At 39.2% G+C, this 15703-nt stretch overlaps 1 protein-coding gene across 1 annotated transcript in view; it reads left to right on the top strand.

Moving 5' to 3' along the window:
- Positions 1-15703, top strand: part of PLA2G4A (phospholipase A2 group IVA) — a gene marked incomplete at both ends in the record, with an annotated part of 59072 nt that overhangs the window by 31298 nt on the left and 12071 nt on the right. Inside the window, 6 exons of the mRNA XM_079536523.1 lie at positions 2399-2535; positions 6636-6858; positions 9071-9185; positions 11729-11866; positions 12197-12289; positions 14494-14565. Coding sequence (XP_079392649.1) covers positions 2399-2535; positions 6636-6858; positions 9071-9185; positions 11729-11866; positions 12197-12289; positions 14494-14565 — 778 coding nt within the window. The remainder of the gene's footprint in view (positions 1-2398; positions 2536-6635; positions 6859-9070; positions 9186-11728; positions 11867-12196; positions 12290-14493; positions 14566-15703) is intronic.

Genomic DNA, 15703 nt, shown 5'->3' with positions numbered 1-15703 from the left:
AAATATTATTTGCTTGTCTTCTGGTTTTTATTAGTAACTCTTCCTGCCTTTGGCTCTGTCACTTAGATGTCATTTGGATTAGAGCTGGTCTTTGGATTGCTTCAAAAATTTCTGTGGCTTTGTGACTAAGAAGTTACTGAATATCTGCATTTAATGCCTTTTCTGTTTTGTTTATTTCCTGGCTTATACAAAATCAGAACCAACAGTCAAAAGAAACTTGGAGTATATTTTTATTAAGAATTCTTGCTAAAAGTGGAGGCTTCTTCAAATAAATTCTGATTATTAAGATATTGGACAATTAGTGTTCTAAGTAACAGGATATTGTGGGTCCACAGCTTACTGTTGCCAAAACCTACCTTGGTTTATTCAGGCGGTCTGTAGCTCTACTGATTGTATTTTGAGTTTGTATTAGTGAAGGAGGCTCATAATAGTAGTGTTTGACTTTCACTATGCGTACATATTTTACTGCTTGACCCAAGAAATCAGAAAAATCAGACACCTTCCATGCCAATAAGGAACCTAAAATTAAGAATTATGCACAGTGATAATATTGCACTCTGTCAGCAAGTAATGAATAAGAACTAAGATACAACAACTACAGAGTTACTGTTTGGAAGGAACCTTTCAAGATCAGCTAGTTCAGTTGTGCTTGGATGGAGTACATTTGTCAACACTCAGTCAACTGTCAGCAGAGAAAATCAGGGGCATTCTGTGTCATGGGTCTCAGTCCTACCAGAGTCCTACCTGTGGTGTTCATCTCTGCAACCTTGGCCTGGTTCTCAGCTCAGTCACTCACAATGCCTACAGCCTAAGCTGCTCCCAATGCCACCTTTGCCCCTGGTGCTTTACTGAGCAGCAGCTGCAGTACAGCATTACCAGTTGGTCCTCTAGCATTTGCAGTAGGCTGTGAAGTCTACAGACTTCTTTGATGGTTTGCAGAGTGTTATCTTTTGATCACAGCCAGATTAGGAGACTTCTGGTTTTTTTTTTTAGAGAAAGCCTTACTCCTTTGATCCAGTTGATTCACCAGTCCAAATCAGACTGCCCCAACATCTCTTATCTTGACCCAGAAGCTCCCCAAGGGTAAGTCTTTGGTTAAATCCTGATGAAAATTTGTTCAGGGAAATATTCCTCCCTCTGTTGGTTAAGAGGATAATTTATTTTCCCAGTGGACCATTTTCATCGTCAAGGCTTCACAATCATGATGACAAGAGTCTCCTGGTGATACCACCCGTGCGTGACAAGATCAGCCCGAGCTATTCCTCTTCCAGACTGAAAAGATCAAGGCCACAGGCCACAGGCTTGGGGACTTGTGCCCTTTATTCCTCTTTAAAGGGGGGTCAAACCCTTCTCATCTTCATCTGTATCAGTAATGCCACATGGGTGAGAGGTGAGAAACTGGAAGGCCAAATGAAACTCAGCCTTCTCTGCGTGCTGTCCTGTATCCAGAGCCTGAATGAGCAGCAGACCTCCCTGTACAAGCTGGTCTGACTGTCAGGTTGGCCTGTGTCCCAGAGAGGAGGGAATAGCCAGCTGCTTGTCACCTTGTCATCTTGTTTCTTAGAGAGCAGCCAGTTCAAAATCCTCCCTGACTGCATTTGTTCATCCCTCTCTGTCACTAGAGCTCTGAAATAAGGCTAAGAGCTGGAGGTGGTGGGAGGGATTTCCCTCACCACCCGAAGTAGCAAGTTTGCTACTGCCTATTCTGGAAGCTCATGCTTCCTTCCTACCTTTGTGTTATGTCAGTTGTGTCTTCTTGCTCACCTTGCTAGGCCCAAGTAGCCTCCTTTTACATCCCTTCATACCAGATGGTGCCTTTCATTTGCGCCTCCTGGTTACCAGTAATCCCTTGGTACCAGATAAATAGGAAGCTGAAAGGAAATCTGCCCTTGCATGAGGTTTTCACCGTGGCAGAACTTCGAATCTTTTGCTGCTGGTTGATTCCTGGTTGCTCTTCCTTGTGGTCCCATGCTGCAGTCTGTAAGTATTTCTGCTGTACAGCTCTTAGTGAAGCTGAAGGACAATGCAAGTGATATACAGAAGCTGTACATCACTCCTGGGCCTGGTGATGCTAAGGTAGACACTTAACCTCATGGTGCATTCATGGCACTCTTGCTATTTAAATGTCATATCTCAGAGCGCTTTAAAGTGCTTTATTTTCCACTCTCTTACACATGTGCCACTAAGAAGCTGCAAAATACCTTCTATTTGTCTTGTTAGAACTTGTTACACACAGATCAGTGTAGGTCTTGTGTCTGCTGTGAGGTTTACTGCGTGGTGACTTTACTAATTGCACAGTTACTATGTTTGGCTGGTGATTAGTGAATAACATTTATGTACTACTTAAGTCTGTAACCGAGCTGATGTGATGACAGACTGTTCTTTTAATCTCTCGCAGGTACCAGTGATAGCAGTACTGGGTTCAGGAGGTGGATTTCGTGCCATGGTTGGGTTTGCTGGAGTCATGAAAGCACTTTATGAATCAGGAGTTTTAGACTGTGCAACTTACGTCGCTGGTCTTTCTGGATCCACGTGGTAAGAGATTTTTCTTTTTCTTTTTTCCTCAGGAAGTTTGAGAACAAATTTTCATGAAAGTGAACTTATTTCTAAGGCTGTTATTCACATCAAATCATTGCTATCAGCAGGTAAGAGGCTCACAGAGCTAATTGTCTTACAGGTCAGCGTGTCAGTAGAGCAGATCTGCTAGAGAATGTGTTCCAGAATGCCTGGAAGGGTAAAGACAGCTTGGTGTCCAGGTGGTCTTCCTGGGAGCTTTGCTAGCAGCAACAGATGAAAAGAAGTGCTACACATGTACACCCACATTTCCCTGTCTGTCGTCAATGCTGAATATATTAAAGTTATGTAACTGATTTTTTTTCATCTTGATGGGTGAACAAAAAAAATTCATGATGTTGATATAAATCCAACTATTTTCTTTTTTGTTTTCTTTCTCTAATTAAATGAAAAAAAAAAAATCTTCAGTCTGAAGATGAAGACTCATTCAACCCCAAGTGGATAATATCCTCTTGGGGTGCTTCTCAGCAATTCTCGAAATCATTGAAAGGTCTGCTCCATTTTTAGACTCACTACTCTCTTCCATAGTGGTTACTGGTGATGTCCAGGGCCTAATTGGGAATCATTTCTTAGCATAAGGAAATTGGAGCAGATGTATTTCAGCTTTTAGGAGAGGATACAGTTTGCCATGCTGCAGGTGATACTGATTGCATTGTATCAGGAAATAAGGTTTTCTTTTGTTGTTGTTGTTTGTTAAATAAATATGTCATTCAGATGGGAGAAAAGATCTTCCAAGATGTCTTAACTTGAGAATGCCCTCATCAGGTAGCTGTGATGTCCTTGTGACTCAGTGCCAGTAACAGGAGAAAATCAGATTGATAACGGTATGAAAAGCACTCTCTGGATGTTATGGGCTCAGGGCTTTGTAGGCAGCAGAATAATTTGAACCCTGGTGTTACTTCTGCTTTGATCAGCCTGCTGAAAAGGAGGGTTGCTATTCTCCCTGAGCAGTGTTATGAATTTGCAGCCTTTTGTCTTCTTGGCTTTTATAAAAGTTATCCCAAATTACACTTATTACAAATGTTGAAACTATTTGTTTTTACATTTCTTAAATGAAATGATGTAATTTGCATCAGCCAAAGACATCTGGCAAATACAAGCTAAATTTCTTAACTGTTTGGCCTCCTTAGCGCTACGTTTTCTTTGTCAAGTGGAAACTGCTTTTTTTATTGTCTAACTAAAACTCAGTTTTAATGTCAGCTGGTCAGTTTGCAGTAGAGGATGTTGCATCTGAAGAAAATTTTGAACTTTTCAAGGAAATATCCCAAATGTTGCAATAAATGATTTTAACATAACTGGTTCTTTTTGTATGTACCACTTTGAATACTGGAACTGAACCTGAATCAGTTTAGGTCTATCTAATATAAGAAAGGTGTCCACAGGTTAAATGAATTCCACCACAGTACTGCCTACGCAATTAGGGGAGAAGAGTTCTTGGAAAGCTGAGGTGGATGGATTTTTTCAGACTTGAGGAGGGAAGGCAAAGGTAGTGGTATGGGGAGGTCTTGTTGCTATTTTCAGGAACCTAATGGGTAAAGAAAACAGGCTCTTTGGAGATAGATATACAAGGGACAAGGAGTAATGGCTGTAAATTACAGCAAGAGAAATTTGGTTAGTTATTAGGAAAATTGTTTTGCAGTGAGAATGGTCAAGCACTGGAATGAATTGCTCCATCATTACTTGACTGGGCTGGATAGGATGTCTGACTCAGGTTGTCTGAATGCTTGCTGTGGAAGGAGAACTTGACTGAACAAAGCCCTGAGCAACTTGACCTGACTTTTCAGCTGGCTCTGCATTGAGCAGAAGCTTGGACTAGAGGCCTCAAAGTTCCAGTGTAAATCACAGGATGATATGAATGTTTAGTTGTTTCTTTAAGACTGAGGGAAAATGGCTATTTTTTGAATAGTGGGAGATGAACCTGAGATGAGTTTTGAAGAGGAGGCTCAGGGGAGACCTCACTGTTCTCTATAACTACCTGAAGGGAGGTTGTGGTGAGCTGGGGGTTGGCCTCTTCGCTTGTGTAACAGCGATAGAACTGGAGGAAATGGCTTCAAGCTGCCCCAGGGGAGATTTAGGCTGGATGTTAGGAAATACTACTCTGAAAGAGTGGTCAGGCAGTGGAATGGGCTGCCCAGGGAGGTGGTGGAGTCACCGAGCCTGGAGGTATTCAAGGAACGTTTGGACTTGGTGTTGAGGGACGTGGTTTAGTGAGAACTGTCGGTGATGGGTGAATGGTTGGACTGGATGATCTTGTAGGTCTTTTCCAACCTTGGTGATTCTGTGATTATCCACTTGTCTAACTCTAAGCAAGTACATGAATTTTGGTTACACGTTCTAAGGAAACACTCTTGAAGTTGCTATTTGAAATAGTTAATAATCTGTTCTATTTCTTGTTATTTTTTTCAATTATTTCCAGTTTTGGGTTGAAGCTTGATCCCACTCCCATACTATACAGGAAGCTTCTGAACCTTTTTAAATGCCAGAACAGACTCTGAATTAAAAATAAGAATTTGTGATTCAGATTTCACTGTAAGAGGCTGGCACCCTGGAACATGTTTCTGCTGGATTTTCTGGTTGGTGCAGCAGATTACTGCTCTCTGTTAAGTGATCTGGATGTACCTTTTCCAATTTGCAGCAAAAGGGGGAGGTCTGCTTTGACTGTATGACGAGCAGCTGAATCGTGTGGCATAATGTGAAGGCTTGTTAGTGTGTTTCTAGGGAGTAATAGGTAGTCCGTGTTTTGAAAAGATGTCAGCTGGGTATGCAGTCCTTTCTCTAGAAAACCCAGGTGTGAATACAAAGTCACCTAATATAAACCTATAGAGCATGTTTTAAAATAGCAGGATTATCTGAACTGATTCAGTCAGAACCATGTTTGAAAACAGTTGTATTTAAATAAATTTGCTTTTGCTGTCTTTGTGATGTCACCTATTCAGAATTTTCTCACTTGATGAATAAATAAATTGACACTTTGGCACACTTCCTATTCTTTTTTTTCCATGCATTCTGATAGTTTGCAATAATGCTCTTTTCTTTATTTTTTGAAGGGTGGAGTATCCCTTTCCTAGACGGAGTGTCAGGTTTTCGCTTGTTTACTCAGATGCGTGCCAAACCTTGGAGCAATGCATTTACCTACTTGACTGTTTCATCTGTCTTCTTGCTTCAACCTTGTGCTGAATTCTTCATCCTGTGTTTTCCTTTCTCTGCTCGGATGGAAGCTTGCTGCTGTATTTGTTCCACCCACGGGCTGACGTGCACGCTGAGCTTTAGAGACTGCACAGGGGCTTAGTGAATCAAGTTCTTACATCTCGCATGTGACGAAGTTCATCATGCCGTCAACTAAATTGCAGAGTAGTGTCCTCAGGGCCAAGATTACACAGTGTGTGTGAAACTGCTATGCAGAATTATGCGTGAAGCATGGTATGTATATATAAGCCAGCTAATTGAATAAATAATAGTGAAAGGAGCCTCTACTAGGTTTGGATGGCATATCTAGAGTCTTCAACCATAGTTTTAATTGAGCCAGTCAAGCGAAAACCACAGTTGTCTACATCTTAATCTAAATTTTGTTTTGAGTAAACAAAACCTCAGTTTCCAGAGTTACTCAATGACAAAATTACAGTTTGCCCAATAGGCCTTTACTAAATCCCCAGTTAAATCCCTGCACAGGTTATTATGCTTCATCCTATTATGAAAACATCTACATCCTGGAAAGTATGCTAGCACACTGGTATATTTTAGGGTTTTTTGAATCTGTATATGCCCATAGGATATCCAGTCCTCCTGTTTTTCTGCCTTCTGCAATTCTGTCCACTATCACTTAAGCAGGTAAATCACAGAATCACAGAATCACAGAATCTGTGATTTAATGATAAACACATTAGAATTTTACATCGTAAATACCATGGAAGTGTTTGTTGAGTACTTGCTTGTGTGTTTCCACTTACAACAAATTCTGTAGCTTTCTATACTTCAGAAAAAAAAAAAAAGATTTACAGTGAGTAAAGTAATCAGCAAGTGAACAAGGCTTTGGCACTGAGAGAGCCTGTTTTCCATTGCAGGTACATGTCAACTTTGTATTCACACCCGGATTTTCCAGAAAAAGGACCAAAGGAGATTAATCAAGAATTGATGAACTCCGTCAGTCACAACCCGCTTCTGCTGCTCACTCCTCAGAAAGTCAAACGCTACATTGAAGCATTGTGGAATAAAAAAAGCTCAGGGCAGCCAGTCACCTTTACTGATATCTTTGGAATGCTTATAGGTGAAACGCTTATTCATAACGTGAGTGCATTTTTTTAATGAATATTAAAGCTGTGAAACTATTGCTTGTTTGATCTGTTGCTGTTTCGTTTTGTTTGTTTGTTTGTTTTAAATTACCTTGATAACTTTTTGCAAAGCGTATTTAGCAATAGGAATATTCGAAGTGACTGCTGAACAGATACTGGATAAGAAGCTTGTAAAATGCTTTCTGTGCTCTGTGGTATGTTTGGAATGGTTCTCATTTCATTAAGAGCTAGGAGAACATACATTCATGTGCAGTGAAAATGAACTCAAGTGCTGGATAATTGCAGCATGCTCTTAGCGTGCATATCATCCATAGAAGTTGCTGCTCGAGCGTTTTCAACAAACAGTTATGCAATGTTGCAACATCTTTATACACGTTCTGCTAGGAGAGAAGCAGCAGTTACTTAGCAAAATATTGTTTTCAATGTGAAAGACCAGATCCACATCTCTAATACTAACTGTTTTTCTGAGAAGTGACACAATAGCAGTGTTTCATACTGTTGTATTTTATTATTGACAAATCCTATTTGACTGAATCAGTCACAGACTTCAAGTTGAAATGAGTCAAGTAAGCAGAATTGAATTTGATCTTATCGTAAGATTGAAATGTGTTAATAGATTCGCAGACTTTTTAATGCACATGTTCATTTCATAAGTACATATGTTAGTTTTAAACATTAAAATACTGAAAAACAGGCAACACAGCAAAGGAATGTTGATGGTCCTGTGAGGCTGGTTAGAAGTCCCTGTATGCTAAGGAGTTAAACAAATGCACAGATGTTTAGCTGAAATCTGAACCTGATGTTGTCAGTAAGTAAAGAATATAAAGCTCTTGGTTTTCTGCAGGTATCAAGTCCTAGTCCTATCTTCATTCTTTTCTTGATTGCAGTCTCGGTATGGGGGAGATGCAGGGCCCTTAGTTAGCCTCTTAGTGGTCCGTTTGCTTCTCCTAGCTTTTCCTGAGTTCCTAGGAGCAGCACAGACTGAAAAACATTACATGATTGTTAGTGGCTGTTCTGAATGACAGGTTTTTCCTTTAATGGTTTGCAGTATCAGCAGGGAAGAACCTGCATTGACCAGCAGTACTGTTTCCTTTGTGATTATGTTATCTTGGATTCTGCATAGACTGCAGTGAAAGTAAAGCCTCCTATTTATTTCCAAGGAATCTACAACAGATACAAAGAGCACAGTGGCACTGTTTGACAGAGAAAATTCTCAGCTACAAAACACTCTTTTTCAGCATGTCACCACTATTACTTGTGCATTTTTACCAGTGATGAAGTGATGCCTCTGTGTCACAATGGTAAAAGTCTGCATGGCTGTCTGGAACATGACTTGTCTTTCACATCTCTGTCACCACCACCTCAGTGTGCTCACATTCACTGATTGGCCTCCTTAAACGTTCACAAGCGTCAGTGAATGTCAGCGGATGCCATTTTTTTCTGCATGGAGGCTTTCAGTTCCACTCCTTTCCTTCATGCATACATCCATGTCAGGAACTATTCTATCAGACTGCCCCTCTGCTGCCAGCTGTCACACAGCAACAACATGTAACAGGATTTTGGTGTGAAGGTACAATCTCTTTTGCCACCCCACCAACATCTGCATCTGATGTGATGGACCAACAGCATAACATAGGAGGCATTATTTTCCAAGTAGCTCTCATATAACTCATGCTTGTATCATCTTTCTATCAACTCTTTGCCCATCCCTTTCCTCCTGAGTTATCAAGTCTTTGAAAGGGTTGATAACAGCAGGACAAGGGGAAATGGTTTTAAGTTGAGGGAGGGAAGATTTAGGTTGGATGTCAGGGGGAAGTTCTTTACAGAGAGGGCGGGGAGGTGCTGGAACAGCTGCCCAGAGAGGCTGTGGATGCCCCGTCCATCCCTGGAGGTGTTCAAGGCCAGCTTGGACGGGGCCCTGGGCAGCCTGGTCTGGTATGAAATGTGGAGGTTGGTGGCCCTGCATGTGGCAGGGGGGTTGGAGATTCATCATCCTTGAGGTCCCTTCCAACTTGGGCTGTTCTGTGATTCTGTGTGATTCTGAGTTGTGCAGATAAAAGGCATTCAACCAAATTGTTTCCTTTTACAAATTCTTCTGTTTTATTGGAATTATTTTGTCCATTTTCGAGAGAAATTGAGTAGTCTCCTAAAGTATCAGCAGGCTGTCACAGGATCTCTTTGGATGTAACTTCTTTCTTTTCACACAGAGAATGGACACCACTCTGAGTGACATGAAGGAGAAAGTCAATGAAGCACAGTGTGCTCTTCCACTCTTTACATGTCTCCACGTCAAACCAGATGTCTCAGAGCTTATGTTTGCAGGTATGTTTTCAATCTGTCCGCGGAATCATTTGTAACCAGGAATGAGAAGTGCATGAGTAAAAAAAGGAAAAGCCTGTTTGTTTTTTTTTTTCTAACTTCTGAGAATAATTGTGTCGTGTTACTTGAATGCACTGCATTTTCCTTGTGGCAAGGACTAGGTAAGAACCTGGCATTTTATTAAACATTCTTTTGAATTTATCAGAATTCACAGTGCTATGAACTGACTACAGAGAGTTCTCGTTTAAAACAAGAATAGGAACCTGTGATAAAGAATGTACCAAAGCAAAACATAATCATAACAGTTCTGACTGTTAGGAGAGATGTTGACGAAATAGACGTGTTTGTGCTCAGTGGCTGCTGGGAATCTGACAGTAGAATCTGCAAGGATCAGTGAGCACGTCCTTATGTGTGTACTTGGTTGCTGGGGTCAGTATGTGGACGCAGTCTATCAGAGCAAAGCAGCTTTGAGAAGAGATGTTGAATACTTCTATTCCTTATGGCATAGCCCGGAGCTGAGGTTTTGTTTGTCTTGTAAGGTGCATCTTTTCCTGTCCCTATTACCAAGTAAATCAGAAAGACAAATAGAGTGTATTTTAGATCAACTGCATAGACATAGGTGAGATCTTTCATGTTGTTTCAGAGTTGAGATGCATTAGTTACATCAGGTAACGTTTCTTGGAGGAGTGATGGTGCAAGATTTCCTGCAGCTGATAATTGCCCTCATGCCCCAGGCTCTGCATGCTTTCCCAGAACTCCTGACCCTGGCAGCACTGGCTGTACCCAGAACTGCAGTAATCACTGTAACTGAACATAATTACAGTGATCTAGTTGAAGACTGCTTCTTAAATTACTTTTTATTACTTTTTTTTTTTAATTAAGATATCTTCCTAAATGATAAAAAGATACTGATATCCAGTGATATCCAGAGAGGAGTGGAGGACTTCTGACATTGGTACATATTGGTACAAGCCACAGATGAGGAGCTAACCCACTTGACAGGGAAACTCCTAGAAACACCTAAGTGTTTCTCATGGTATCAGGTTCCTTCTCACTCTCTGTCTTTCAGTGTGAGACTTCTCTCTTGGGACACCGATTTGAGTGGCTATTGTCTCAGGGAGCTTCAGGAATGGCAGAAGAAGCTAAGGTTTTAAGACAGTTGCCTTATTTCTGTGAATAGAGTATGTTTTCAGAAATCATCATCATTACTGCAAATAGAAAAATGAAAGCAGACAATCACAGATTTAAGTTAATTCTAATTCTAACTTGTTTCTCTACCAGCATGATTCTAAAATACGTACCTGCCAAAACTTGTTGGTGACATGAAAGGCAAATAGCTTTAAGTTCCTGGACTGGATCTTTAAAGGAATTTCCTTTTGTTCTAATAACTGAAAATTTATTTGTGGTGGTTTATTTGGAAAGTAGGATGTTTGACTCATGTAGTTAAGCATTGCCCCACGAAACGAAACTCATAGCAGTCATGATTAAATCTTTCCATTTTGGGACAGATGGTTAACTTTCCTCTTACTGTTTCAAATGAAACATTGAATACCTGCATGAGTGGATAGCATCCTGTGATCTGAGGGGATTTCTGAAAACTCTTTCTTTTGACTTTTTGCTTCAGGGTTGCTTCTAATCTATAATTACATAAGTGACCAAATTGATCACTACTAAAAATCTGCAAGATAAAGCAGATGACTAAAGTAGTGAAAATGTAAGGTATTTTTTATTTACTTTTGCTCAAAGATGAAGGAAATTCTCTAATAGAAACAGTTCCACTTGTACAAAAACAGTAGTTCAAAATCAACTGAAATACATTTTCTAGAGACATAAGCTGTAGAATGTAAATCACTTCTGGAATTTTCTTCTGAGGTCAGAAAATGCTCTGGAATATTTTGCTTTGTGTTTGAATGAATCTTCTATTTGTCAAGTTAGTGTATATATTAAAAAAATATTAACATAATTTGATACTAGTAACTTTCTGAAGTGCCTCTCAGCTTTGACTTATCTTGTTGCGTTTCTAAGAAAACATTTTTGGTGTAACCTTAATGCCTCTGCTATAATCCTTCACAACATCACACTCTTTCTTGCCATGTTAAATAATTTTTCTTTTGCCTTTGTTGCTGTCATCCACAATTAGGATAGCATATTTGATGGGATCACAGTGAAGGAAAAGAAACCTGGAACTAAGATCCATATTGGTGCTTTATGTAACAAGGAATCATATGGGACTGAGAGATGAAAACAAGATGACATTTTGTGTTTGCCGTTTTTTTCCTTTTGTTCTTCCAACCTTATATTTCTCCTCCAAATATTGTTGTAATAGGAGGCAATGGAAATGGCAATTCTTCCTTTGCTGTGACGTAAGGCTGTTCTTCATTTGCGAACAAAACGTTCAAATCTGCACAATGTAAGAGACATTACTGGTGGTTCAGAGCCAATTTAATTCATATTTGTTGCCTTGGATGGGAGCCTCAGCATTTATGTATGAACATCCTCTGTTTCTATTCAGATTGAGATTGTGATGCAAATTTCTTATTTTGCAGACTGGGTGGAATTCAGTCCGTATGAAATTGGTATGGCGAAGTATGGCACTTTTATGTCTCCTGATTTGTTTGGAAGCAAATTTTTTATGGGAACAGTGGTGAAGAAATACAGTGAAAATCCTTTGCATTTCTTGATGGGTAAGTACATGATGGAAGGAAACTTGAAACTAATTTTAATAGTTTATTAACAGATGCTTATAAAAACAAGCACAAAATATGGGAAGCAAGAAGTACCATTGTAGTTGGTGAGAAGACAAACATTTGGAAGATTTCACAGACGTGGATTGTCATTTCCTAGCTTTGGGTTTCTGGTAAATCTGGGTTTGACATAATGTGTTCCATAATCACAAGTCTGTTTGGAATGAAAGCAACTACTTAAATATTGTAGTATGTAGTTGGCTTTTGTTTTTATTATTTCTTTTTTCTTCTTCTACCAGCCTCCATTCATTTTTTGTTTTCACTTTACAGGTGTCTGGGGCAGCGCGTTTTCTATATTATTTAACAGAGTGCTCGGTGTCTCCAATGCTCAAAACAAAGGTCCCACCATGGAAGAAGAACTAGGTAACTTTCGTAAATAATTATACCGTTAAGCAGAACAGTTCCTAACAGGATTCAGTGGACTCTCTGAAGAAAGATGGCACATTGTTGGTAGTGACTGTAAGGATGTGTAATGCAAGCAGTTTGAACTGCTGACACTGCTGGATCCTAGAGAGGGTAGGGAAAGAAAACTAGAACTTTTCTTACTTTCACTTTCTTTTCTGATCAGTGTCAGATGAACATCACATGCATATGTCTACCTAATATTTTCATAGAGGTGTAAGATTCTACCACTCTTATGCTAGTTTTTCCAGATTGAAAGATGACAAGTGCTGTATAGTTGCTTTTATAATCTCTTGACATAGTGCTGTATTACTCTAGAAATTAGTTGAGTAAACATAAGTTTTATCATTTCTGAATTGTTAGACTACTTATTTCTAATCACAAATCAGCTGCTGGTTTCTGATCCTTCGCTTAATAATTTGGTGATTCTGTTTCCGTTCCTAATGTACATATGGCAAAATAAGCGTAACAAAAGAATTGTAGTTTGCTTGGATTAGACTGCTGTTTGAGAATGCTGTTGATAAGGAAACAGCTTTTTAACACTTTTTTTCCTATTAAGAAGGCATTACAGGGAAATTTATCTAAAGCAATAGACAGATCATTTTTTTTAGAATGAAGTTGAAGATGATTAAAAACCAAATCCTTAAGACCCTCAGCTGTATCTCTCTTCTAATAGATGTTACTTAGCTGTTTGATACTGTACTTCTTTATGGAAGAAAATGGGACCTGTGCCTTCAGGTTCATATACCTCGTACATATCATGAGCGTTAACAACCAAGGAGGGTGTCTGTTAATGAATTTGCTACTAGAAGGGTTTATGTAATTGCTTATGATGTTGAGATACAGATTGTTATCTCCTACCCCTGGCTAACGTCTGTATTTATTTCACATGTAATTTAAAAAGTGTACTCTAAAATGTTAAAATACTGATTAGAGGAGAACCACAATCTGTTACCAGAGCTGCAGATGTTCCAGTAAAATCTCAGTACCTCTAGAGTGTATGGCAAAATGCCAGCGGGCATCAAAAGAGCCACGGTTGTACAGAGAATCTGTTAGTCATACTTAGCAGCAGCAAACAAGCACTTTTTCTTAAGGTTTGCTTTACAGAGGTGATGTAATGTCCTAAAACTGGATTTGTTATTTTTGTTATCTTCCTTTTTAATCACTGATATTGAATTTTCAACTGTTTTGTGTGACGTGGCTTTAGAATTCGTACATGTTTGTCTTTGGTATGTGTGTGTATTTTATTAGCATTTTTTGGATAGTGATTGAGGATCCCTGAGTATTAGAAAGTATTTAAGGAAAAATCCATGATGACAAGAGCTCTTTTGTTTTGTTATGTGATTTTATATAGCTACATATATCTTCAGAAAAAAGCAACAATGGTAGTCATCTGTATTTGTTATTCTTTACAGAGATTAATAAAGCTGTATTTTTTTTTTTAAAGTTGGCATTATGGTAAATCTCTCTCCAGTCTATATGCTTACAGGAAATAGATTTTAACCTTGAGGTAAAATAACAGAGTGATATTACCATTGCTTTAATATGGCATATGGTGGAAATGACAACCTAAAAGATGAATATACCATCATAGAATATGATGATAGAATATTCCAAGTTGGAAGTGACCCCCACAGATCACAGAGTTCAGTCATTGGCTTCACACAGGACCACCCAAAACCCAAACCCTACTTCTGAGAGCAGTGTCCCAGTGCTCTCTGAGCTGCAGCAGTGTTCCTCTGTTTGAATATTAGCAGTGGATTAAGAGATCTCCTGTTGTCTTCCTGGTTTGCTAGGAGTTACTGAGACAATAGAAGCTATACATCTGAATTTTACTTCAGCTGAATGAGATGTGTCAAATGTGATGCAATAGCAGATAGTGTGTACTGCTTTAGGTTTTCCTTTTGTTGTTGCTTTTTTTTTTCTTTTTTCCAACCTTTTGGTTAATCTGCTTATTTCAGGAGCTTCGCAAAAATTGCAAGCTAACGGCAGTGTATTCTGATCAGATTCTGAACATAGAGATGTCCACAACAGATTAAATTTCTTAGCTGTGTTCTCTATTATGAAAAGTATCACAGTTTTATGCCTCAAATTGGTTTGAAATTCTTAGCTATCCTGACAGTTAAGCTGTAGTAGTTCAAAGTAATTTTGTATTTCTTTAACAGAAAATATTAGACTAAAGCACCTTGTAAGTAATGACAGCTCAGACAGTGAAGATGAATCACAGCATCCAAAAGGTAAGGAAATCAACACATTTTATTTCATACTTTACTTTCTTCATCAGCTTTCTTGTAACATATTCAAATTTAAAGGATGTTGTCAAATCCCATTTTCCTTAGTCTTATCAGCCTCTTGCAAGTGATAACAATGATAAAACTTAACTATTTAGCAGAAGGGTTTTAAAGGAGCCAGTGGCTCAGGAAAACAAAGATGTCTTGATCAAAAGCCCTCAGAAAGCCTTTGACTTGACCTTGTGTCTCCTGCTCAGGTCAGTGAGTAAATGACTCTCTTGCATGCCTTCAGTCTTAGCATCCACCCAGCAAGGCTTCACAGTGGTCTGCACTTTCACGTACATCCAAAAATCAGACTTTCTGAGCCAGTGATCTCCTGAAGTTCAGCAAGCAATGGAGCTCAGAGGCGTGCTTGAATTGTTATCAGCATAGCAAACTAGTACTACTCATTGTTATGAAGGGCTCCTTATCAAATATTTACTTGTGAATGGTTTACTTTGTGTTTCCAGTATTCATAGATATCTTCCAGCACCTGTACAAACAATATCTGGTACAGGAAATTCCTAGTGGTTGGTGTAGTGCTTTAAACAGTGCCCAAATCCAGTTTCCCAGAACAGGCACAACCACATGCGGTAAGAAAAGATCCTACTGAAAAAATTCAGCATCTGAACCACCTGAGGATGTGTGAGATTTCAGTCCAGGTTCCGGTCTTATCCTAATAACATTTTCTGTACATGATGATACAGGGATAATAGTGATTTTCATCTGAAGAATTCAATTATTTTTTTAACAACTTAGGCAAGAATGGGAATGTGGCTCCGTGTGCTCATTTGTAATTTTAAAGTCTGCAGGAAGAAAAGAAAACCTTGTGAAATCTTGAGCCTTTGATTGGGTCATTAGCTGAGCTGAATGATTGCTTCTTCATTTCCCTTATGTGTAAAATAACAGGGAGGGGTGATATCACTTTTTATGCTGCAGATTTCCTGTTTAAGTACTAGAAGCTCTTATTTAAGCCAGCAAGAAACACTACATTTTTTTCACAGTTTGTAGCCATAGTGGAGGACAACCTACAGATCTGTCCTGTGTGCACTTGCTCATCTTCTGTAGGATATTTTTCTATGGATATTGGACCTCAGAACTCCGT

Source organism: Tetrao urogallus (genome assembly GCF_951394365.1).
Source record: "Tetrao urogallus genome assembly, chromosome: 5".
Taxonomy (NCBI): domain Eukaryota; kingdom Metazoa; phylum Chordata; class Aves; order Galliformes; family Phasianidae; genus Tetrao; species Tetrao urogallus.
This window is presented reverse-complemented; position numbering and strand designations above follow the sequence as displayed.